General features: G+C 44.3%; 1 protein-coding gene across 1 annotated transcript; it reads right to left on the bottom strand.

The window, feature by feature from the left end:
- Positions 1 to 1,197: 1,197 nt before the first annotated feature.
- On the bottom strand, positions 1,198 to 25,014 carry LOC147443176 (coiled-coil protein (DUF572)). Its single transcript, XM_086529086.1, has 8 exons — positions 24,617 to 25,014; positions 2,844 to 2,993; positions 2,625 to 2,759; positions 2,488 to 2,553; positions 2,050 to 2,103; positions 1,858 to 1,935; positions 1,715 to 1,778; positions 1,198 to 1,632 (listed from the first exon to the last, which is right to left on the bottom strand). The coding sequence occupies exons 1-8, from the start codon at positions 24,812 to 24,814 to the stop codon at positions 1,421 to 1,423; spliced, it is 957 nt and encodes a 318-aa protein (XP_086385212.1). The 5' UTR covers positions 24,815 to 25,014; the 3' UTR covers positions 1,198 to 1,420.
- Positions 25,015 to 26,347: the final 1,333 nt, after the last annotated feature.

Here is a 26,347-nt window from a genome sequence, read left to right as displayed (position 1 = left end):
TGGCCATCAATTCCATGCTATGCTTGTCAATTCAAATCTTTTATTTCTGTTGGAAAAAACAATTCAAACAATAATTGTGTGTTTCAATGGCCTTCTCACAACATAATAGAGTAAACCAATCACCAAAAGTACTAGGCTAAGCTTCGACCTAGTTAAAACAAGCCCTGTTAAATTTTATGCAAGGTTCGTGTGAAACAACTTACAAGCTCAAATGGCAAGTGTGAGCTTGTTGAAACCTTTCAAGTGTATCACTCCTCGAGGTTTATGAGCTCGTACATTCTCAATTCATCATCAAACACAAGGACAAGTTGCAATATCAAGTTTGTAGACTATCTTTTTGGTGGAGGTTGGGATGGATGAGCCATAGCTAGCCAATCCACGGCTCTAGTTAAATCCTATAATGATTTGTATGGCTTTGAGGGCTCCAAAATCACACTGTACAATTCTTGTTCAAGAAAAAAATCTCTTTATTCATCTCTAGTCTAAAAACCAAGGTTTACATTTAAGATTTTGTCTGCACATGCTTGCTAGTCTTTGTTGACCACTACTGCATATCCTAGCAATCTATGGTTGTATGCTGTAGGCTACATTAATCAAATGCTTGTGGCAGAAGGCATCCCTCAAAAGATGTTGCAAGGGATTGGCAATACTTGCATAATCGAGGATTAGTATGATGTAAGGTTGGTGTGATGTCTTTTAAAAAAAGTGCCTCTTCTTGGGCTCTCACAACAATGCATATCTGACATTCAAGGACTCAAACCTTGTATTGTCAGTCTGTAGCCCCAACCACAATTGCCACTAAGTGTTTGCACCACGAAGGGTTTGTGTATGGGGCGCCTTGGAATTGTAAAAGGGCCCTCTTATGCGTGCTGGGCCTTCAAAGGGCCTGTGGAGGAGCCCTCTTATACACGCCAAGGTGATACTTGGTAATATATGACGCTTGAGCTGATACAAAACATTTTCAGACCTAGAGGACAAGGGGGAAGAGCCACCCCGGGGAGAGGGGGTGGGAGGGGGGGGGGGGGGGGGGGGGGGGGGGGGGTTGGGATCCCTAAAAGGCTGAGGATACTGGTAACGAGCACTTAAGAAACATGCCTTGCAAGTCATTAAGAATCAAGATCCAAAAATAAAATTTTCTACATTTTCAAAGAACAGCATTCAAAGCTCCCACATACAAGAGCGGTGGACACCAAGAAAGAGGCCTAAAATTACTTATTCTAAATTGAAAAATATTGTGTTACAGTTAAGTTTTAACCCAGAAAGGTAAAAGAGCCTACTTTGCAAAAATTTCAGCCGCCCTGATATCAGCTTTCCTTCATGCATCTGAACATCATAGGACTTTTCCTTGAGCTTGTAAGCAGCTGAAGGCGCTTACATACCCATTTCAGAAAATGCGCTCAAACGGGCAGCATTGAAACAATCAATCCGAATCATCATCATCATCATCATAAGATGCACATAAAGAAGCTAAGCCCGTTGGTGCTTCCTTGGAAACTGTGCTTTCAGTTGTGCTCTTTGTAGCATCTGATGCCATTGTTGCTTGTGCTTGCTGCACCTGCTCTTTCTCAAGGCCGGCCTTTATGGGCCTTGGTATTAACTGAGGTTTGGCGAAAGTTGGTACCTTCAAAGCGACTGCAACAATCACACATAGAAGATACCTCATTGAGTACAATCACCTTGAGCAACTTGAAGCAGCACTCATAGAAAAACAAACCTTGAGAAGATACAGTCGCCTGTGGCAGATTGCTGTTGCCATGGTCAAATACACTCGTTTTGGCCTACAAAATACATGCCATGACACTTAGAAACTGCAACAAAGGTTGGAAAAGAATTGATTGATCTCAAAACAGTTGATACCTTTTTCGATGCAAAATCAATACACCCATCGGTAAAATCATCATCATCATCTAGTCTTCGAACAAAATTAGCTGAATTCTGAACAAACAAAAGTAAGTTAGTAAAAACATACACTCGCTGTCCGACAGCATGCATGAAAGACCTTACAAACACAGTCTCTCTCACTCCTGACAACAAGAGTAAATAACTTACATGAAAAACGACTGTTCGTAAAAGCCGTTCGTCTTCTTCTGCAAATTCTTTCTCCTAAAAACAAAAGGAAAGTCAGAGCAGTATCTCTAAATAAGCATCTAGCAAGCATTAGCCTGCTCCCAGTCTGTCTTTGAAACCTAAAGGCACAAGGAATATCTTCAAAAGGTTAAATGCTGCCTCTAGCAGAAGTGCTTCTTCCATGCCAACCTTAAGTCCTTCCTACAAATTGCCTCCCAAAACACAGTAACCTGACAATGACCTTCAAAATAAGCTCTCACATGCAAGTCCTACAACCACCTTACAGGAGTGTCATCTACGACATGACAGGGTAACCTTGAGATAACAGACAACTACCTATCCAAAAAGACATCACATCCTGGCACCTTCAATACTATCAGATTAAACATGTTCCAAAAAAAGAAATAAACAGCGCTTTACCTTCATATCTGCTGAGCGCTTCAATGCTTCAAGTCCCACCTCTGTTCCAAGAGCTTGATGTCTTGCCTGGGCAATACAGTACAAGTCAAACAGATTCCATAGAAGAGACAGCGTAAAAAATGAAAGTCAAGATCTACCTTCATTGATATCAATTCATCTAAAGTAGCAATAATGTCCATTTCTCTCTTAGAGTCCAGCGTTCGATTTTCTAGAGCTTTCATGGCATCCCCCATTTCCTCAGCATCCCTTTTCTTTTTAGCTTCATCAGCTGCCTGCTCATAAAATCAACAAAACAATAAGCAACACAAGCACATCCCTTATGACAGATGCTATACTTGAGAGAATGAAATGCAGACCTCATCTGTGGATCGCCATGGCTCAAAATTCCTGGTGGCACCAGCCTCTACAGTATAATCGCTGTTTTTAGGGTCTGTTTTGTAAGTTATTTCAGCTGAACATTTTGTACATTTGAAATAAAATCTGAAGATCTGGATACCAAGGTATGTCTGTATGACAAAAAAACGATGAACATCAGAATAGCTAAATCACCCAGGTCCAATAATGCACAAAGACAGGCTCAAGTGAAAACATGCACATTAACAACTTAACAACCTCGGGGTGCAGGGGGTCTGAATTAAAGCTACAATCCAGAAGATGCTATTTGTAATTTCAGACAATTTCTGCACAATAACCATCAACTGACCTTATCCAACCATACATTACAGGCATGCCCTCCGGCATTGTGCACCCTTTGGCATTGTGCATGTCACAAAGTGATGACGTGACATAGTCGTCCGTACAGTCCCACGAATTGTGGCGTGATTTGCGGTGGGAGTTATGGGACTGCCACGCCATCAATTTGTCCACCCTTTTCCTGTCTCTAGTCCGTCTAGGATCTGTGCCACGTTTTCACTTTTGTGACAAAAAGAGACCAGTCACCAAAGTAGGGGGCCAATGCATCTGGAAGTGGAACTCCGACACTTTATGTCACGACTACACTTTGTTTTGAAGTTGATTTGTTTGATGTGGTTACCGACTTGTCAATGCGAAGCCGGTTACAATGATATCAGAGCCAGGTTCAGTCAATTCTTCTACGGAGGATCCGGTCTGACTTTTTGCACTACACGCAATGGATTCTTACAAAAGATCCGATCAATAGCAAGAAGGCATCCCACCTACAGCACCCCAACGCCTGTCACGTGCGCACTGCACTTGCGCCACGTGGACAAGGTTCTGCTACAGTCTAGCATCAGTCTTATCTTAGGACTTAACCTGGCACCCTTGTGAGCCTCTAGCAAGAGGGTGCATGTCTAGGCCAGTCATAGTTGCATACCCTCACTTGCATAGTTAAGTCACTTAAGCATATAGGCATATGAACAGTCATTCATTAATAAGTGACTTTGACATGACATTTACTAAAAGTAGCTCAAACTTAAGTTCGAGCCTACAAATTGAATCTCAAGGACTAGCAGTACCAGCATTTTTGCAGCCTTGCATCAGCGTTTTTCAGCCAGCAGCATAAGTGTGTTTCAGCCAGCATTCAGCCCCACCCTCGCCGTGATCTCAGCCCCATCGTCAACAGATCCTCGCCGTATTCAGCCCATCATCATCAGGCATCATCAGCACCGTTCAGCCATAGCCAAGCCGTACAAGCACCTCTACCAAGAATCGTTGTCGTCGCAGCAAGTTCAGATTTCAGCCTAAGTTCAGCGTTTTCAGTTTTCAGCCCATCGCCGTCCGCGGCGATAGCTGATCAGCCCACGGCCTCGTAATCGTCGCAGTACCAAGCATCTCCAATAGTACCCATTAGTATCTCAGCAGCACCGCAGTACAACTGCCCCTCGTCGTCGACACAATACCCCAACATCTAGCACCCCTTGTGTTTTGGCTTGGCTCCTACCTAGCTCAGCATAGGGATCATCAGGACCTCCGTGTCCTTGGCACCCAAGTACCTTCAGTACCCGCAGTATCAAGTATCAAAAGTACCCATAGTACCCAGTCCTTAGCCTTGCAATATCAAGCATATATGCATATCCTTCAGTACCTCGCCAGTACCCAGCGTCATTAGCATCAAGTACCCATTAGCATTTCAACATCTCATCATTTAGCATCATTGTATCGGCATTGTGCAAGTAATAAAGCAAGTACTTGCTCTGGCAACAAAGCAAGGGGGTGCCCTTGAGGGTGGTTGGGACCGGACATGCGGTGTCCTCTCTCTCTCTCTCTCTCTCTCTCTCTCTCTCTCTCTCATTCTTTGTCTTCAGTTTTAGTTTTTCTTTCAAGTGAAGTAAAGTAACCCTTGTGTTTGTGCTAAGTACTCTTCCGCTGCACCTGACAACGTCACAACGGAAATTCTAACATCAGCAGATCGGCCAACAAGGAGTTGGATAACCTAGATCCACTGCTTGCAAATCTCTAACGGAAACTACAAGTTACCACCTATGCAAAGCAACTCATAGGTACTCAAAGAATCCTCTCAAGTCTGCAATGATAGTGCAAGCAAATCCGAAGTATGATATGAAGACTTCTCTTTCAACACCTGAAGAAATTGATCAATAAAAGACAAATGAAATAATGAAACACAAGAAACACACTCGCATGAGATAGAAGTCTCAGCCTTTTCCAGGCTATCTTGGCCGACAATCGACTTTCAAGGATTTGGCAAAGAAGGGGTCTAAAAGGAAATAATGACGACGCGTTCACTTTGAGAGCATTCTTCTTCTCCTCCTCCTGTGCAAAGCAACTCATAAGTATTGGAAGAATCCCCCAAGTCGGCAATGATAGTGAAAGTAAATCTGAAGTATGATACTATGATATGAAGACTTCTCTTTCGACAATAAAGAAATTGATCAGTAAAAGATCAATGAAATCGTCAAACACAAGAAACACCCTTGCAAGAGATAGAAGTCCAAGCCTTTTCCCGGCTATCTTGGCCGATAGTTGACTTTCGAGGATTTGGCAAAGAAGGGGTCTAAAAGGAAATAATGACAACGTGTTCACTTTGAGGACAATTCTCCTCCTCCTCCTAGTTCGAGTTCCAATGAGAGAGAAAAAAGTAGAAGTCCAAAAAACGGAAATACCCAAAAAGTAAGTCAAAGCAAGTACCACAAGAATTCACTTCGTCCGGACACAAATACTCCATCTTCTAACGACTCCAACGATGATGACTTATAACTCTTGGGCAAAAGCAGAGTCACCTCATTCAAGAACCGAATGACAACTTGGAACGCATAAAGGGCAAGAAAGAATGCAAGGATGGTGGTCAAAGCGTAAAGTTTGACACTTTTCGGGGCCACAAGGACACTCAGAAGGCCTTGTCCTTTATTCAACAATTCAACACCGCTTTCTCAGGAGACAGCTTTACGGAAGCCTCCACAGTTTGCAAGGTGGCATTCCACCTCAAAGAGACTACACAGACCTTGTTAATCCCTCGCCGGATCCATCATGCACACATGACATGACACAAGCCAAACTCACACCTAGACACACCTAGTGAGCAGACATCAGGCTCACCTCCCAGCCATAGAGCCAATACGGGCTCACCCTCGAGCCTGGGAGCCTGCAGCCAAGTGGGCTAGCCTCTGCCACAAGGGCCGGTGTCCCATACCACCGAACCCACACCTGTACGGGTGTGCGGACAGAGCTCCCAAGGGTCAAGAGATTAAGTGTGGTGATCATACAAGATGTCTCACAAATGAGGTTCAAGTCCTATTTATATAGGACTTCATAACTAAAGAGCCAGGTTCACAGTCAAGAGGACATGGCAATGGCTAATTACTGTGACGAGGACGTGGCAACTGCTAACCTTAGTTGTTGGTTTCTTTCCAATAATTTTAGTTTAATTTTTGGGTCCCTCTTTTTGAAGTTGCAAATGGCCGGACATTGTATGACCAGTGTGAAACAGCTGACGGCCAAGAATTTCACCCGCAGTCGGGAAGGGCAGGTCGCTACGAGATGGTCGGGCCGACAGGCACTAGAATCCGAGCAGTAAAAGGGTGTCTAGGCTCAGTTCAAAGTCATTTAGGCCCCCTCGCTATACCTATAAGTCGGTGGGTACTAGGATTTAACTCAAAAGGGACATAAGGGAACTTGGCAGCCTGTGAGCCATTTTGCATGCCACATCAGTTGAGGGCGCCCATTTTGAGAGTAAAGGCTGATTTGGGGCTGCCTCTTCTTCATTAAGTGACTACAGAGTGTAGTGGGTGCAGGTCTCACAGCTTTAATGGAAAGCTTGCCTTCTCCCTTGTCTTATGTAGCGCGATGATTCCGTTGTCATGCATCTCTCTCCCCCTTTGAATATAGAAACGTGATGCCCCGCTCGAGGGCTTTTCATCTGTATGTACAGTTGTGTGAGTTCATGTGCGATTGCCGAGGCAAGAGCCTCTTGCACAGGTACTGGATTAGCTAGTTGCTAATCCCCCGCAGATACAGGTAAATTCGGAGAGATTTCATGCGGTCCTACAGATGCGGGAGCTCGAGGACTTGCTACAGATGCGACCGGCTCGCGAAACGGAGCCCAAAACAGAGAAATACAACCTGCTTGTATTTTTACAGGTTTAGGGTTTCAGCCCTAAACAGTGCCTAATACCCCAGGAGGTCCGGGGACGCGAGGGGACCGCTGTACAGGTGATTTGGTGCATTTTCAGGGCAGAAAACAGAGAATTCAGAGTGCTGTTCTCGCCAGGTTTTGCAAAGTGTCCGTATGCGTCGGGAAAATAATCTATTGCCTGGGGATATTGTCTGTGAAGTGTCCTAGTACAGTTATGCTGTCAAAATCGGGCCAGAGCAGGTCATTTTCAGCCTGGAATATACGGGACAGCTCGTAGGAAATCACAGGTTTTATTCCCTCTTCGAATACAATAAAGAAATACCGAAAGGGGCGCCAGTCTTTGGGGCCAACAGGTGTCGATGTCTACTTGGTAGCGCTCTAGCTTCCAAGCCGTGTGTGTTTGAAGTATCAATTCCCGTTACACGTTGTCTTTTGCAAAGTCTCTCAGTTTAAAGTCTAAAGTAAAGTTTCCAGTGAAAGCCTACGTCTACAACCCTACGGCTCGGTTTCATGGTTCCGTCGCTCGGATAGAATCACTTTTTCCTCGAGAAGTGAGCCTGGGTTGGTTTGGTGAAGACAAAGTACAGGAACGCGGGATTACTGTCACAAGACGAGCACCACGTGCCAATAGAAAAGAACAGACTGAACAGACTTTTAGCACTTCAATAACAACTGAACTGAAAGAGAGAGAGAGGACAAACGACACGGAGTGGTGGAATTCCACCCAGAGAGTATTAGCCCCAAACCTTGGCGTCCCTTTCGGTATTTCTTTATATTGCATCATCAAAGTACAAGCCGGTACTCCAAACTCTGCACCTTCTCCATGAAGCATGCTAGAGAATGAGTCCTAACCTCATATTTAAAGGCCCTTGGCCTAAGAAGCAATTACAGTGAAAAGCCTTCAAAACTCAAAAGCTTTTGGTCCAAAAGCAAAGCCAAAAGCTGCCAACGTAAATCCTGGAAATCCGTACAGCTTGCCACGTCATCAACCAGCGCAATTTTCGAAAATCTGTCTGTTGCCCTAGGGTTAGGGTTAGGGTTTTTGCAATTTAGGGTTAGGGTTTCCTGAATTAGGGTTTGCAGGTTTTAGGGTTAGGGTTTCCAAAATTAGGGTTTGCAAGTTTTAGGGTTAGGGTTTTTAGAATTAGGGTTTCAACAGTTAGGGTTTCTGGCAGAAATTAGGGTTTAGGTCCCTCGACCACATTTGTAAGTTGACTCCATTCTTTAGGCTTTGACACGTCAACAGTTTGTTACATCTCCCCTTCTTGAAAGAGAGTAATCGTCCGCAATTACAACATATCTGCAAAACAACTCAAGTTAGTTCAAAAATTTCCAAGGGTCATTTCGAGGGACAATCAGTTTGCTCTTTTTATTAAGGAGTTAGCTTCTCCTTTCTGCTCTTTTGATCAAGGAGTTAGCTTCTCCTTTCGACTGTTTTGATCAAGGAGTTAGCTACTCCTTTCTCCAGATCGAAACTCTTGATATTCCAGCGTAGTAAAATTAGCCATCACACCCAGACCGTACTGATCTTCCACAGGTGTCTTGATGCACTAAAATTACATACCTAGGCAATCTCACCCAATTAGGAATATTCACTGTTCAGTGGTTGGCACATCACAATGCAGCACAAATGCTCACATATGCATGTTACAAGACATAGAAACATAAAGCCGTCGATGAACACTCCTCCCGCATAACCTAACAAGGTCCGGGCCGACAGATATAGAGGCCTTGTACAACCAAACACCCCCCAGACCGCAGCCTGCATCATTTGGAGGTGTTGAGCGTAACCACTGCTCAGACTTCTTATTACTCCTCCCGCATAACTATCCAGGTCCGGGCCGGGAGTCACAACAACAATTATTTTACAAGCATACAACCAAACGCTCCCTAGGCATCGGCCTGCGTCGTTCGGAGGTTTTGTAGCATACAACGGCACGCTCCCCAGGCATCGGCCTGCATGGTTCCGAGGTCAAACAATACCAAAACAATATTTCTCACTTCTCCACTCGGGAGTAAAATCACCAATCAATGAAAACCAGTATTAAAACTAGAGTCTCAAATCGGCACCAAAACAGGTTCAAAACAGATAGCATCCATTTCAACAAATTCCAAACAGGATCACCAAACAAGTTCTCAAACAAATTTCAAACTTAAAAAGCAATCTCGACATCAGTCGAGCTTGAAAAGTCGACTGAATCGACTGAATTTCCATCCTTAAACCTGCACCAAAATTAGGGTTAGGTTCATTCCATAAGGTCGTAACCGAGCAGAGCATGGTCCATCAGCTCCTGGGCAGACAGTGTTTCTTTGGCGGCGATGGTAGTCCCAAGAGATAGCACACCGAACCTCCAAGGTAATCTGCTCGTGAAGAGACATCTACTAAGAGATGTCGAGAAATTTCAAGTTATAATCTGCTAGGGTTTCCATGGCAAGCATTTCAGGATACCCCATTCTACCAGAAGTTGCACTCCGAAGGAAGATGTCAGAAACCATATAACTTCGAACAATTTTTATTTTTTTTCTTGAAAGCTTGTCAAGTACTTGGAGTATGTTGCTTGGTAGCTGTAGACATCAACATCTGCATGGCACTGCTTTTGAGAAAAACAGTGACTCGAAACAAATCTTGGATCCTTCTCTTGCAAGTGATCTTAATGGCTTATGCCCTGTAAGACATGAGCGGTGAAGACGGGAGCGCGCCCGATGCACGATGAAGTAAGGGTGAGAGTGGCTAATAGGTCCGTGTTGGAGGCGAAGATAACTCAAATAAAATTCCAAAAAGCTCTGTCTGCTCTTTTGTAGGACCGGTATGCTTTCAGAAAAGAACACGCCTGATGATACCACTGTCACAAGACGGGCACCACGTGCCAATAGAAAAGAACAAACTGAACAGACTTTTAGCACTTCAATAACAACTGAACTGAAAGAGAGAGAGGACACGCGACACGGAGTGGCAGAATTCCACCCAGAGAGTATTGGCCCCAAACCTTGGCATCCCTTTCAGTATTTCTTTATAGTGCATCATCAAAGTACAAGCCGGTACTCCAGACTCTGCACCTTCTCCATGAAGCATGCCAGAGAATGAGCCCGAGCCCTAACCTCATATTTAAAGGCCCTTGGCCTAAAAAGCAATTACAGTGAAAAGCCTTCAAAACTCAAAAGCTTCTCGTCCAAAAGCAAAGCCAAAAGCTGCCAGCGTAAATCACGGAAATCCGTATAGCCTGCCACGTCTTCAGCCAGCGCAATTTTCAAAAATCTGTCTGCTGCCATTAGGGTTAGGGTTAGGGTTAGGGTTAGGGTTAGGGTTAGGGTTTTTGCAGTTTAGGGTTAGGTTTCCTGAATTAGGGTTTTCAGGTTTTAGGGTTAGGGTTTCCAGAATTAGGGTTTGCAAGTTTTAGGGTTAGGGTTTCTAGAATTAGGGTTTCCGCAATTAGGGTTTCTGGCAAAAATTAGGGTTTAGGCCCCTCGGCCACATCTGTAAGTTGACTCCATTCTTTAGGCTTTGACACGTCAGCAGTTTGTTACATTACACTATGGCCGACAAAGGGAAGGGTATAATGGAAGAGGATTCCTCTTCGAAGGACAGACTGGAAATTCCTACAGTATTCGAGCTTGGCGAGAGTTCACGGCCGCATCTATCTGTACCTCCTATTGATGTGAATGTTCCCCCAGTGCAGGGCTTTATGACTGGGCAACTTGAAGATGATGCGTTCAGGACTCGATTAGTTACCGTTGTGAACGTGTTTTCTTGACTGGTACAAAACCCAAGGTTTATGGAGTTTTTGCAAGCGCCACCAGTGCCACAGCAGTCAAGGAAACTCACACAGCCCGTGGAGTCTGTTGAGGCTCAAGCCCAAGTACTTCATTCGTCTCAGCAGGATAGGGAGCACTTGCATGTTGCGGAGTCACGGGCTTCACAAGATGGGCACCACGTGCCAATAGAAAAGAACAGACTGAACAGACTTTTAGCACTTCAATAAATACTAAACTGAGAGAGAGAGAGAGACGTCACGCGACACAATGTGGTGGAATTCCACCCCAGAGAGTATTGGCCCCAAACCTTGGCGCCCCTTTCGGTATTTCTTTATATTGCATCAACACAATACAAGCCGGTACTCCAGACTCTGCACCTTCTCCAGGAAGCATGCCAAAGAATGAGCCCTAGCTTCATATTTAAAGGCCCTAGGTCCCAAAAGCAGTTTTACATAAAAAGCCTTCAAACTCAAAAGCTTCTGGTCCAGAAGCAATGCCAAAAAGCTGTCAGCGTAAATCACGGAATTCCATACAACTGCTACGTCAGCAGTCAGCGCAAAACACGGAAATCCGTACAGTGCAACGTCGTCATGTCAGCGGATATTCTGGAGCGTCCGTACAGCTTTTGCATGGATCCTTTAAGTCCTTTATGTCACTGGGGCCCCATCGGACGGGGTCTCCATAGGTTGGTAGGACTTCTTCTTCGCCTACTTGTTCTTCTTAGGGTTTAGGCGCCTCGGCGTGATCCGAAGATTCGCGTCAGTACCTGAATCTGTGGAACTCAAGGAGCAATTAACTTGAACAAAGCTTTATTCGACGCAGCATTTCTTCATGGAGTAAAGCTTTATTCGACGCAGCATTTCTTCATGGAGTACTCTTGTTCTCTTTAATCGAAAGAAGGATGGTACTCTAGGTCTTTGTATTGATTATCGTGGATTGAACAGGTAACAGCCAAGAATAAGTATGCAATATCAAGGATTAATAAACTGCTTTACAATTACATGAATCTTCTATCTTCACAAAGATTGATCTTAAGTCAAGGTATTACCAAATCCGAATCAAGGAGGAGAACATACCAAAGACATGATTTAATACTCGTTTTGGACATTATGAATTTACAGTTATGCCTTTTGGACTTACTAATGTTCCTGCAACTTTTAATCATCTCATGACCAACGTATTTCGAGAACATCTTGATGATTTTGTTCTTGTCTTCTTTGATGATATCCTGGTTTACTCAAGAAACAGAGAAGAACAAGAACAACATGTGCGGCGAGTACTTGAACTTCTACGTCAAAATCAACTTTATACCAAACGTAGCAAATGCACCTTCTTCACTAACAAGGTTGAATATTTGGGATTTATTGTATCCAAAGATGGTGTTTCTACTGACAAGTAAGATCGAAGCTGTTATAGCTTGGCCTACACCGAAGTCAATACGAGAAGTACGTGGCTTTTTTGGTTTGACAGGATGGTATCGTACATTTATTCAAGGCTATGCTAAGATTGCATCTCCATTGACCAATACGCTTAAGAAGGCTAAAGTGTTTACTTGGAATGAACATGCTCAAGCTAGTTTTGGGAAACTCAAAGAAGCCTTGGTGAATGCTCCCATATTACAGCTTCCAGACTTCTCAAAAACATTCACTGTGCTCACTGATGCAAGTGGACAAGCAATTGGTGGCGTTCTGTCTCAAGAAGGAAAACCAGTAACTTATGAATATCGTAAGTTACGTATACATATCCTACACATGACTTGGAATTATTGGCCGTTGTGGATGCTCTTAAAAGTATGGCGACATTATCTTCTTGGAAGGAGATTTGAACCACATACAGACCATAAAAGCCTGAAGTGGATCTACACCCAACCTGACCTTAATATGCGGCAACGAATGTATTTTGACTGTTTTTCTGCAATTCGGACGCCAGAACCATTGGGAACAGTGCCCCACTGACAAACGACAGTTCGGGGACTGTTTAGGGCTAAAAACAGGGCAAAAACCAGTAAATACAGCGAGCTGAATTTACTGTTTTTGGGCAGAAATCAGAGGGTTAATGCTAGTGGAAGTGAGTTACACCAGGGGAATAGGTTTCGTGCAAGTTTTGGGGTTATTATGCTGCCAAAATTTAGCCAAAATAGGTGGTATCTAGCTGGATACAGGTAATGAATTCCCAAGACTCTACTTTGTAATTTACCCTCTCAAAGTATAAAGAAATACCGAAAGGGGCGCCAATTTTGGGGTCTACAGGTTGTCGACGTCTGTTCGGAGCATTCTAGCTTCCGAGTCGTGTGTGTACTTAAGTGTTAATTCCCGTCGCAAGTTCCTTTTGCAAAGTACTCTCTCTCTCTCTCTCTCTCTCTCTCTCTCTCTCTCTCTCTCTCTCTCTCTCTCTCTGTGAGTGTCTAAAGTAAAGAATTTTGGGTGAAAGCCAAAGCCTACCGCCCTACGGACCGGTTTCAAGGTTCCACTGCCGAGATATCAATCACTTTTTCCTCAAAGAGTGAGCCTCGGTTGTTTTGGGTAAAGACACAGAGTACAGGAACGCGGGATTATGCTATGGCCGACAAAGGGAAAGGCATTATAGAAGAAGGTTCCTCTTCGAGGACAGACAGGAAACCCCTATGGTGTTCGAGATTGGCGAGAGCTCACAGCCACGGCAGTTTGTACCTCCTGTCGATGTGAATGTCCCTCCAGTAGTACAGGGCTTTATGATTGGGCAACTAGAGGATGATGCGTTCAGGATTCAGTTAGTTGCTACGGTGAATGTGTTTTCACAACTGGTGTAGAACCCAAGGTTTATGGAGTTCTTGCAAGCGCCACCTGTGCTACAACAAAATAGGCAACCTACACCGCGTACAGAGCTTGTTGAGGCTCAAGCCCAAGTACTTCATGCAACTCAGCAGGATAGGGAACACTCGCATGTTGCGGAGTCAGGGGCCCCAAAACAGGTTCCTCCCGTCCTTGAATAGGTGGTTAGGACGCCTATTCCACAGGTTATGCCAGTTCAGCCCGCCACCTTTCAGAGCCCGCATGTTGTCTTGAATGGACAGGGAACTGGTTACCAGGCAAATGCACCCCCTTTTTCCACCACCCAAGATACATCTTGGGTATTTCGGGGATGGATCTGTGTTCCAGAGTATGGCTGGTTGTGCGCCTGGAAGTCAGCCGTACATGCCAGGAACAGTGTTTGGGGGTATGCAAGGAATGATGCCAAACCCCATGTATGGTAGCATCGGCATGCAGCAGGGTTTTTAGAGCAACCAAGGCTAGTTTGGGGTGCCACAGGGTCATTTTGGCATGGCTGGTTTTTCTGGACAGCAGCCAGATATGGCACCTCTGACGCAAAATGTTAATGGCCAAGATGTGACGATGATGCCTACTACAGTGCCCATGTTGCAGACTATTCCTTATGACAATTTGGGGGCATTGGAAAAGCTGGAAGCTTACAAAGAAGGTGGTGCAGCTATAAATTTCAACACTTTCAGTGGCTTCGAAGATAAAGCAAAGGCTCTCACTTTCCTCCAGCAGTTTGATATAGCTTATACAGGAGGGAATTTTACAGAGGCCTCAAGTCAGGAAAGCTGCCACTTTCTTAAAGGACAATGCACTTACACGGTTGACGACATTGTTAATGCAAGGACAGGCACCCGCCACTTGGGTCTACTTCAAGCAAATGTTTGCATCTGCTTGGCTGTCAAATGAATTTCAAGCCACCGTCATGACAGATTGGCACCAGCTTACTTCGGCTACATGCAAGAGCTTGCTGGAGTACAATCGGAGGTTTTGTAACGCCTTACTTTCAATGACCTCCTACAGATTTGTGCCATTGACAGAACAAATAGTTGTGGGCTGCCGAAAGGGCTTCGCGATTACTGTACCAAAAACAGAGTAGCTACCCTCACCCAGCTCATGGAAGTTGCTAACATTGGTCTTGCCTTGTTGAAAGGAGAGGACAGTGGGTTCCGAGCAACGAGAAAGGAGAGGGCAGCAAAAGAAAAATTCAGCGAAGAAGCCCTTTGTGAAAAGGGCTCCTGAAGCGTCACAGGGGTCAGAAAAGGCCACCAAAGACAAGGATTCAACCGGGACTTTTGGAGCGCAACGCCGCAAGCAAAGAAACAGAAAAGGAAGCCTTCTGTGCACAAGTCGCTCGAGGAAAAAAAAGGTCCTAATGGCTGAAAACAAATGCTTTATATGCGAGCAGCTTGGTCACTTTGCTACCAATTGTCCACAAAGGAAAAGACACTCTGATGATAAAGAAGACAAGAAAGGCAAGAAGCCTAGACCCACAACAGGTTTGGTGCCAGATATGGTGGGTGACAAACCCAATACAGATGCCAGTGAGTTATGCAGAGTATGGGGTTAAGTTAGAGATCAGACTGCACTCATCTTCTTTGATCCACGTGCCAAAGAAAACGTTAAATCATCAGAGTTAGCTATGAAGCTGGGCATCAGAGCTCAGGAGATGGGGTACGCAGCAGAGGCAAGGCTTGCATGTCCTGGCACTCAGAGTGTGTTACTCCCATTAATGGAAAGTTGTGTCTGCATATTCAGTCATATGTAGACATAGAAGAATTTTATATCATGCCATTGGAACGGTGCGATGCGCTACTTGGAATTCCATGGATGTTCAGAGTGCATGGCGTGTTGGATGCCTTCGGCAAGACGATCACCCTTCAACATAGGGGCAAAACTCATGTTTTGGATGTAAAGCTCAAAGGGGAGTCTGTCCCTATTGTATCTGCTTCGGCTATCGCTTCTGTAATAAAGAATCATCTTTCTGTGTACTTGATTTTTGCACGTGATGTCTCAGTTAATTGTCAGTCAAAATTATCTCTGTTAGATAAAGAAAGGTCAGCATTTTTTGCAAAAGTTAAGTGAATGTTTTTCTGATTCATTACCGTCGCAATTGCCGCCAGAGAGACCTGACGACCATCGGATAGATTTGGTGCCAAGGTGTAGCCCACCAAATAGACCTACCTACAAGGTTAACGCGGCGCAACAGAAAGAGATTATGGGCCACGTTGAGGAGTTATTAGAGAAGGGGCTGATTCAGCCTAGTTCTTCACCCTTTTGCTCCCCAGTGCTCCTAATGCAGAAAAAGGATGGCTCATGGCGCATGTGTATTGACTACCGTGCGTTGAATAAGAATACCATCAAGAATAGGTTTCCTATTCCTAGAATTGATGATATTCTCGATCGTTTAGAGGGTGTTGCAATTTTCAGCAGGATAGACCTTAAGAGTGGATACCATTAAATTTGTATAAGGCCAAAGGATGTGCACAAGACTGCATTTAGAACGACATTTGGTCTTTATGAGTTTCTAATGATGCCGTTTGGGTTAACAAATGCTCCTACCACGTTCAATAGAATGATGGACCGGATTTTCCGCTCGCATCAACAGTTTGTTGGAACATTCTTTGATGACATGATAGTCTATTCGAAGAATGAAGAGGAGCATAGGCGTCACTTGACCATTGTGTTCGAAGAGCTGCACAGTCGCAGGCTACTTGTCAATCCTAAGAAAAGTGAATTCTTCCTAGAAGAGATCCACTTTCTTGGCCACATACTTGGCCACATAGTCTCAAAGTATAGTGTCAGAATGGATCCCGCAAAGGTCGAAGCTATTAAGACATGGCCAGACTTGAAGATTGTGCACGATGTCAGAAGCTTCTCGGAATTGCATTCCTACTATAGAAGGTTTATCAAGAATTTTGCAGAGATAGCATCACCTCTTCACGCTTTGCAAAAGAAAGAGGTCACTTTCAGATAGACCCAAAAAGAGATTTCAGCTCTCTTAAAGGAAAAATTGACTTCAGATCCAATAATTGTTTTGCCAGATCTCAGGAAGTCATTTGTGGTCTAGTGTGATGTGTGTGGCAGTAGCATCGGAGCACTGTTAATGCAAGATGGACGTGTAGTAGCTTACGAAAGCCGAATTTTGCAAGGACTAGAGACTATGCAAGTCTATGAGAAAGAGCTCTTGGTTGTAATTCATGCGATTCTAGCTAAAAGCACTACCTCTTAGGTGCTTATTTTGTTGTCCAAACAGACCATCAGACCTTGCGACACTTCTTGACCACAGTCAAAGTTATCCAAAAAGCATATGCGATGGGCAAACATTCTTTCTATGTTCCACTTCCAGATTATGCATGTGGAAGGGAAGAAGAATATTGTGGCTGATGCGTTATCAAGGAAGCCACAGAGTTCAGATGTGTCAATTCCTTATCATCATGAGTTAGATGACATGAAGGAACAGTATGCTACTGATGAAGATTTTGCAAGAATCTTTGAAGTTTGAACACTTGCAAGACGGGCAACATCATAAGAACTACCTCCTCAGAGATGGTTTTATGATGATGCATGGCAGACTTTGTGTCACTAGGCCATTGCGACATAAGGTCATGGAAGAGAGTCATGTCCCACCGTATGCAGGGCATCGTGGTATTGATGCGACAGTTAAAGCATGTCCCACCGTATGCAGGGCATCGTGGTAGAGACATTCTCCTATTGGCCTACCTTGAGGAGAGATGTGGATGCCTTTGTGAGAGCATGCCTGATTTGCCAAAAGGTCAAGTTTGACAGGCAAAAGGCACCAAGGCTGTTACAACCACTACCGATTCCGGATAAGCCATGGGAAAGCATTGCTATGGACTTTATCTTTGATCTTCCAAGAACGCCAACAGGGAATGATGGTATATGGACCATTATCTACAAGTTCAGGAAGTAGGCCCATTTTATCCCTGTCAGGAAGAAGATAAAATCTAATCAGATGGCATGCTTGTTCATGTACAATATGTTTAAGTACCATGGTATGCCACAATCGATTATCAGTGATCGTGATCCTCGCATGACAAGTTTGTTTTGGAGAGGATTATTTGAGAACATGGGCGCTACGCTCAAGTTCTCGTCTTCGTTTCATCCACAAACTGATGGGCAGTCAGAAGAGGCTAATTCTATTGTCTTAGATTTGCTGAAATGCTATGTGTCAGATAATAAGGGCAAGTGGGAACAATATTTACCTATGCTTGAGTATACGTACAATAATATGGTGCATTCGTCAACTGGCAAGGCACCTTTTGGAATTGTTGAAGGCGGCAAAAAAGTTCCTCCCATTTTGCATACAAAGAACAAGATCTTTGAGGCAGATCGATATGTTGAGAACATGGATGAAATGTATAAGAAAATTGAAGTTGCCTTGGAGAAGACTCGAGCAAAACAGAAAAAGGTTGCTGATCGTCACCGTCGTGAATTGTTGCTATCACCTGGTGATTGGGTTTTGTTAAGGTTCGAAAAGGCACAGTTAAAGAAGACGAAGGGCAAGGAACGGCTGTTTCCTAAGCTCAGCATGCGTTACTATGGGCCTTTTCAAGTGCTTGACAAGATCAACGATGTGGCTTACAGGCTGCAATTGCCTGATGCGTGGAAGATTCATAATGCGTTTCATGTGAGTCTTCTAAGACCGTTCGTGGGTGATGTGCCAGAAGTTATACCAGATGAGAATCAGCCAGAAGTTGAGAAACTTGATGAGATCCTAGTACCTGAGCAAGTTGCAAGACGCTATTTGGTGATGTCACATGCACAGCTAACTATGTGTATGTGGACAAGCTACTTCACGACATGGGTTCAGTTTAGTTAGATTAGGAAGTGATCTGGCACTTTTATGAGTCTGTTCGCAGACCGTGCATGTACAGACACTTAGAATAGATGCATATCCTCCGGTTGCACACAACATGATTATCAGATTTCCATCAAAACCCATCAGGAGCATTTTTACACTACATAGACCTATTTTCCCTATTTTAGTCAATTTTCACTTATTATTTTTAAGTGACTTTTGTTGGCAACTAGGTAAGACAATTTTGATAAGCAAGTACATAAGAAACCTAGCGCTAGCACTTTCTAGCAGAAGAGGCAGCAGGGACCTGACATCCAGCAGTGCACCTTCTCAAGCAAGTCCCCCTCTTTTCACTCATTGAGAGCGGACCGTGCACTTAGCGGCCGGACAATCGACGTGAGGTGGGAAAAAGAAACCTTGGTGTGAGCGCAAGACCGCCAAGGGGTCCGCGGGAAAGAGGAGCTCGTGTAAAGAGAAGATTGCAAGTGAAAGAAGAACCTCAAGACTCAAGACCCTCAAGAACCTCAAGAACCAAGACCCACAAGACCCCAAGTTCCCCGTTAACTTAAGAACCCAAGACTTCAGTGGATGGTCATCACCCGAAGCGGTTGGATACTTCGCATGGAGGTGGTGAGCATGGGAGTGACGAAGAAGAGTTTTCCCCACCAAGAGGTTTTTCTGACCCTCCCCCTTCCCCATATACGCAAAGGATTGCACTAACTCCTATGGAGGCTTTCGACAAGATGACGATGGACAGAAAGTTAGTACGCGAAGAAAGAACAGCAGAAAGAATGGCAGCCATAGAGCGTAAATACGAAGAAAGAATGGCAGCCATAAAGCGTGAGCGCGAGCAAGCACGCTTGGAAGCCCAAGTACGGAAAGCCGCATTGGATTGTGAGCGAAAAGCAGAATTGGATAGCGCGCACAAAGAAAGACAAGCGTTGAGAGACCAACACATGACAGAGTTGTTGCGACTCTTTTCTAGTGTGCAAGCACAGATTGCAAAGGATCAAGAGAAGGAGACTCTGTCAGTCTCTTCTTTTCCAAAGCATGATTTGCATGATAATTTGCATGATCAAGATGTGATTATTCATAAGCATGATGATTTGCAAGAGGAAACTGTGATTGTTCACAAGGATGATGGTTTAGTTGATACTTTGTCTAATGAAGCTAGCCTCATTGCAGATTCGACCGATCACAAAGGACCGTTCTTGGCTCTCGAGTCGAGGTCCAAAGAACCCCCACAGGCAGTATTATGTGTTTGAATGATTAGTCAGCACCCATTGTTCGAGTGTTTCATTCGTGATGCTTTCCTATATTTTAGTCACTGTCCTTATGTGATCCCTTTTCACAGGCATGCCATATTGCACATTGAGCACGATTCACTCATGAATGAGCACGGATGTATGCGGATTACTCATGGAAAGATGAAATGTTTACATTCAAGGAATTTACATTCCATGTCTCTTCCTTGGCATGACACAGTATCTGAAAGAGCACAAGAAGAGTTGAGCATCAAGCATCGGCATTTCCATTGTGAATTGCCACAGTTGATTGATTTAGATCAGAAAGTCAAGATTCGATTCCATTGTTTGCATGTGTTTGATGAACGGTTTGGCACTCCGTCTATATGTTCATCTACATTGCATGCACAGTCTTTAAAGAAAACTAGAATTTTTCCAATCACTTTACATGAAATGGGTACGTTCATGTTTTTGTGTTGGAAGTGGTTTCCGGAATTTTCATCCTCGAAGATACTTGAAGAAGGTAGACACATGACTATAGACGAAGTTGAAGCATTGAGGGAGCCACAGATGACTTTGTCACTTTCGGCGCGGCCCAAAGAAGCAAGCATTGCATACCTTTATAAAGTTCAAGTATCGCATGACCCACGCATCAAAGTGGGCCGACGAAGAGTCCTTTCTAGGATTCCAGACGATGCTGGTGATCTCCCTCGACGCCATACGGTTCAATACTAGTACCTCACTTTGAAAAGGAGGGGATGTCACGTGCACATCTAACTCTATGTGTACGTGGACAAGCTACTTCACGACATGGGTTCAGTTCAGTTAGATTAGAAAGTGATCTGGCATTTTTGTCAGTCTGTTCACAGACCGTGCATGTCCAAACACTTAGAATAGATGCATATCCTTGCACATAGCATAATCATCAGATTTCCATCAGGAGCATTTTACAATGCATAGACCTATTTTCCCTATTTTAGCCAATTTTCACTTATTATTTTTAGGTGACTTTTGTTGGGAACTAGGTAGGGCAATTTTGATAAGCAAATACATAAGAAACCTAGCGCTAGCACTTTCTGGCACAAGAGGCAACAGGGACCTGACATCCAACAATGCACCTTCTCAAGTAAGACCCCCCCGGCGACAAACCTAGCTTTTTCAGCTAAGTAATAGCCAGTGTTTTTCAGCAGTGCAAATCAGCCAGCGTTTTGCACTTGCAGTATCCCTGGCAACAATAGGACCCAGATCAGCCCTGGCGTTTTTGCATTGCAGAGCAGCCCGGCAACAGCAGGACAGCAGAAGCCTAGCGTGTTTGCAGCAGCCCCAACTTCAGCCCTAGCGTTTTTGGTTTGCAGATCAGCCTTGGCAATTTGCAGATTCATCGCGACAAGATCACCAATAGCATGAGCGTTTTCAGTTTTCAGTATCAAGACACCTTAGCAAAAGTCCCAAACCTCGCAGATCTCACCGTCCCACAGCAGATCCTCGCCGCACAGTTAGATCCATCGAAGTTTGCAGTTTTAGTTCAGAAAACGCACGTTTCAGCATCTGCGTTTTCAACACGTCGTCGTCGCATCGTCGTCATCGCCGTCCTCATCGACATAGAGTCAGAATTCAGCGGATAAAGATTTGCAGATTTCGGCCCTTAGCGTTTTCAGATTTCAACCCGTCTCGTCGTTATCCTCATCGTCGGCAAGCAGAGATTTGTGCAATCAATAGTAGACCGCTCTCGCCATAGAGAGTGGGGCCTTCCGAGGAGGATTTTGACAACATTTGGTGTCGTATTCTTCTCTCTCGATCTCTCAGTCTCATGCACCTTCATTCACAGTGTTCACCACGTTGTTTGTGTCCATTGCACTCTCTCATTAATGGAACGGAAGGCTCTCCCTTCCGTAAGTGAAAGGAACCCTTGAGCACAGTTCGAAGCACTCATCTTGAGCAAAGTTCAACATTCACTTCGCTGCACCTTACAGGTGAAGTTCAAGAACTATCTGCCTATGGATGCAAAGTGGATGGAAGAGCATGAACTTTCAGAGTCACCAAATGTATTGCAACTTTACCTTGAAGCCTTTGGGTTACAACCTACTTATGCCCCAACCCAACGTGTGCAAAGGAGGGGTAATGATAGGGCTAGCACATCAAATGTACATATGAATTCAGTATAATAGATGGAAATGACAAAAGTATGAAGGTCTCATTAAGTCATTTGTATCTATGTGTTACGACCTTTCTTACGGATACATGCGATGATAAAAGAGTGCTAACAACACAAGATCATCAGTGGCGTGTATTTATGGTATGCAATCAAGGACGTTTGCGATTTCAAGAGGGGGGTATGTCACGAGGACGTGGCAACTGCTAACCTTAGTTGTTGGTTTCTTTCCAATGATTTTTGTTTTATTTTTGAGACCCTCTTTTTGAAGAGGCAAATGGTGGGACATTGTATGGCCAATGTGAACGGTAGTTTCATCCGCAGAAGGGAAGTGGGTCGGCACTGGAATTCGTATAGTAAGAGGGTGTCTAGGCTCAGTTCAAGATCATGCAGGTCCCCCCCCTCGAAAGTAACCGACAGTTGGGCCACATTGCATTTTTGGATGCAGTCTCAATGAGGATAGATGGTCGGATGACCAATGGGAGCCCAATGGAAGCATCTCCTAAAAATAAGGAGACTGCTATTTTGGGCCGTGAAATGTGTTCGCGTCATTACCTTTTCGGAATGACAAGGACAACATTTTACAACTCTGCCGCAAACTCAACCAGGCAACTAGTCGGAAACTTTTTAGGCGGCAACCCCGAAATAGGAAAATACTTGTAATCGCGCCAAGTGGCACATTTCTGTGCGCTTTCCTCTTGCAGAAAAATGGGCGCTGAATTTTGCAGTTGGGAGGGCTCATTTGTGAAACCTGTCACAGGTTAAGAGCTATGGAGTGCTTCCTTTCTACTCTATGTACAGTGTGGTGCTAGGAGTGATGACTTGCACACTAAACACTGCGCTCTCTCCCCTACGTGCAGTTATGTGATGCCCCACACGAGGGCTCTTCATTTGACTGATGTATAGCTCTGTGGTTTCATGCTTTTGTGTTGAGGCAAGAACCTCCTTGAGCAAGAACAAGAGTAGCTAACTGCTACTCCAAAAGCAAGCACCGGTGAGGGTGATAACCTCACCGTACAGGTGCAATTTCAGCGCTGGTTATGCGCTGTATTTTGACTGTTTTTCAGCCATACAAACACCAAACTATTGGGAACAGTGTCCCACTGACAGAGGACAGTTCGGGGACTGTTTAGGGCTGAAAACAGGGCAAAAACCAGTAAATACAGCGAGCTGAATTTACTGTTTTTGGGCAGAAATCAGAGGGTTTATGCTAGTGGAAGTGAGTTCGAGCAGGGGAATAGGTTTCGCGCAAGTTTTGGAGATGTTATGCTGCCAAAATTTGGCCAAAACAGGTGGTATCTAGCTAAATACAAGTAAAGAATTCTCAGGACTACTTTGTGATTTACCCTCTCAAAGTATAAAGAAATACCAAAAGGGGCGCCAATTTTGGGGCCTACAGGTTGTCGGCGTCTACTCGGAGCATTCTAGCTTCCGAGCCGTGTGTACTAAGTGTTAATTTCCGTCGCACGTTCATTTTGCAAAGTACTACTCTCTCTCTCTCTCTCTCTCTCTCTCTCTCTCTCTCTCTCTCTCTCTCTCTCTCTCTCTCTAAAGTAAAGAATTTCGGGTGAAAGCCAAAGCCTACCGCCCTACAGGCCGGTTTCATCTTCAGCATTTTCTCTTGACGATGTAAATTCAGGGTGATGAGATTTAGTCCATAAAGAAATCCGTCACTCCATGAGAGATCAATGCGGTTTGGATGCAATGACGAAATAAATCATAATGGTCACGGTTCATGTTTAAGTGCGAATGTAACTATGATTGTTCAATAACTTGTGTCTTTGTACTAACTCCATGCTTTGAGTTGTCAAACGCATGTATGCATAGAGTCTGTGTCTACTAAGCTGATTAATTGTCCAGTGTCTGTTTTACAAGCGTAATCAGGTGCGATTACTCCTCTTTTAAGGGGGTTATGTCACAATGATGACGTGGCATAGTCCTAACAAGTAGAAGACACAAAAAGAGACACCATTATTTGAAGCCGATGTCATGACGGATTGGCACCAACTCACTGCGGCTACTTGCAAGGCCTACAGGAGTACAATCGGAGCCATGAAGCAGACCAGGCCCTTAAAAGGTATGTGCTTTTGGAGGCACCCCAACTTTTTGTATCAATTGCTTTTGGGCCTTGGCTTCAGTGCCTATAAAAGTGTGCCCTAGGGGTCTAGGGGTCACTTCTGCCAGATCAGTGCATGGTTGCTTAGGTGCAGTGACCCCTCAGCAATTGTACTATGTGACTTATCGATTGTAAAAAGAAGTACGGAAAGGGGCACCAAACTTTGTGACCAGTGCATCTAGAAGTGGAACTCTTCGCGACTACAATTTGTTTCGAAGTTGAAGTGTTAAAGTTTTTCAGTTTTGTTTCGTGTGTCATTGTGGAATTACAACCTTGCCAGCTACAAGCTACAGTGCATCACATGAAAGTGAAACAAAATAGACAATGTCGTTTGAAATTGTCATCAGATATCACGAGAAAAACCATAAACTGCAGCACAGCGCCTTCTATGCACGGTTCAAAGTGTGTGCATGATGAGCTGAAAAGTGTCAGGATATAAGACTCAGAGAATTTGAACATCAAATCGAAATGCACAGCGATGCATTGGTAAAGCACAACGGCGTGACAATATGAATGTCTCCTTACATGTTGTAATATACAGGAATAAATAAACATTGTTAAGTGCTTTGAAAATACGAGAACATCAATCAACAGACAAAAACAACTTTTGCAGCAGGGCACACACTTGTATATTAATGTGCAGAAATATGATTCTGTCGAATGCATGTGTACATGGATAAAGGTACATCAAAGCATACCTCGCCCACAACATCCTCCTTTCGGGAATTAAACTTGGTCCCCTTGTAGATGTAATTGCCACAAGTGTTGCAGCGGATGCTCATTGGGAGCATCATCCGCACTTTCATCTGCTGGTTTTTAGGCTGGCGGCGCCGTGGGATCTTGGATGGATCGAAGTCTGGGGGGTAGTATTTATTCAAAACCTTCCGTTCTCCCATGGTTGCTCCCTGTCAGAAACCCTGCTTTCCTTCGCACCTGCGTCTTCTTCGAAAATCTCTACAAAACCCACTTCTTCTTTCTCAAAATGTCGCTTCTGACTTCTCTTCTACAGTTCTCGACCTCGACAGACGACGCTGTCTCTATTTCTTTTCCCAGATTAAATATAGGTTCTCAAAAGCGTAAGCTTCAGGTACTGAAAAGCATGGCTCCGTTCAGACTGCCGACGCAACCTACCTCGCCCTTGGCACGCTTTTCTTTCCACCGTGGACATCCGTGATTCACACCTAGACTTTTCCTAAGCTGCTACCGAAAAAAAAAAAAAAAAATCCTTCATGCTTCATACGTATTTTAAGGAATATTTAATGTGTCAACATTATTTTTCTCAAACATATCCGCAGAGATGATGAAGAAAGCTTTAAGCAACCGATGCACTATACGTATCTCCCCACCGCTTGTTTCCATTGGGGAGAAAAAGGGCACTTCGTCAAAAATTGCCCAGTCGAATTCCCTCAAACGTCCACTCCCTCCCCTGCGCCGCCGCCCCCCGCCCCCCCCCCAAATAGAAACCCCTCTCCTGCGATCGACAAGAGAAAGGACAACCCCAACCCCAGAAATCGCCCACCCAATCGATTTGCAATCCTGGCATCCCTCCCTCTTTACGAGGACGAAGAATCTCTCCCTCCCTCACTTGAAACCCCATGTCAACAAGCTAGACGATAGCATTATGAGCGATTACACTTGTCCCCAGCACGCTACCTATCAAGTTTGGCGAACAACCTCATGGTGCATCATCATTGGACAAAGCATGGCTATGTCAAGGAAGCTCGTTTATAGCAAATATGCATAATGGGCAAGGGCAAGTGGGTTTAGGGGGTTTCCAGCCAACGGCTTGGGCCTCAAGGAATTCCCCCTACACCTACTCTTGATGCACTACCTAAGTGTGTGCTTCCCTCTTCTTCCAAATGCTGGCAATAAACTTAAAGAGCATGACAACACCAGTTTACAAGGGGGAAGAGTGTGAACGAAATAAGGATTCCATTTCTTCATGAGTGGAATGATATTCCATGCTCACGCACACACTTGAAGAGGAAAAAGGGGTAGAGAGTCATCTATTTCTAAAGGAAAAGGCCTGGGTCTCAAGGAGCCTCATAAGCTGATCATTTGGGCATCTTTTAAGATTGCATTTCGTAAGGAATTCCTTCCACAGAATAAGATCTACATTGGGATGCCTAGAATGAGTGCGTGGTGAATAATCTCGTGCTTATCCAATACATAGCCAATTATAAAGAAATCATCTTAGGTATTAATGAGCTTCATAAGGTGCGATGCTTTATCCATAGACTTGATTTAGAATATCAAGAAAATGTTAAAACACATCACCCAAAGCTTTTAAGTGGGACTATTTAGCATGCACAGATCCATGATGATATAGTGCGTAAAAAATATAAGAATAAGATGATGCATCACCTGCACCTTGCAAAAGATGAAGATAATTTACTTCCACAGGTGAATCTTCAAAGAAAGCCAAGGGG

The sequence above is a fragment of the Adiantum capillus-veneris genome, chromosome 14 (assembly GCF_014529385.1).
Source record: "Adiantum capillus-veneris isolate H3 chromosome 14, ASM1452938v2, whole genome shotgun sequence".
Taxonomy (NCBI): domain Eukaryota; kingdom Viridiplantae; phylum Streptophyta; class Polypodiopsida; order Polypodiales; family Pteridaceae; genus Adiantum; species Adiantum capillus-veneris.
This window is presented reverse-complemented; position numbering and strand designations above follow the sequence as displayed.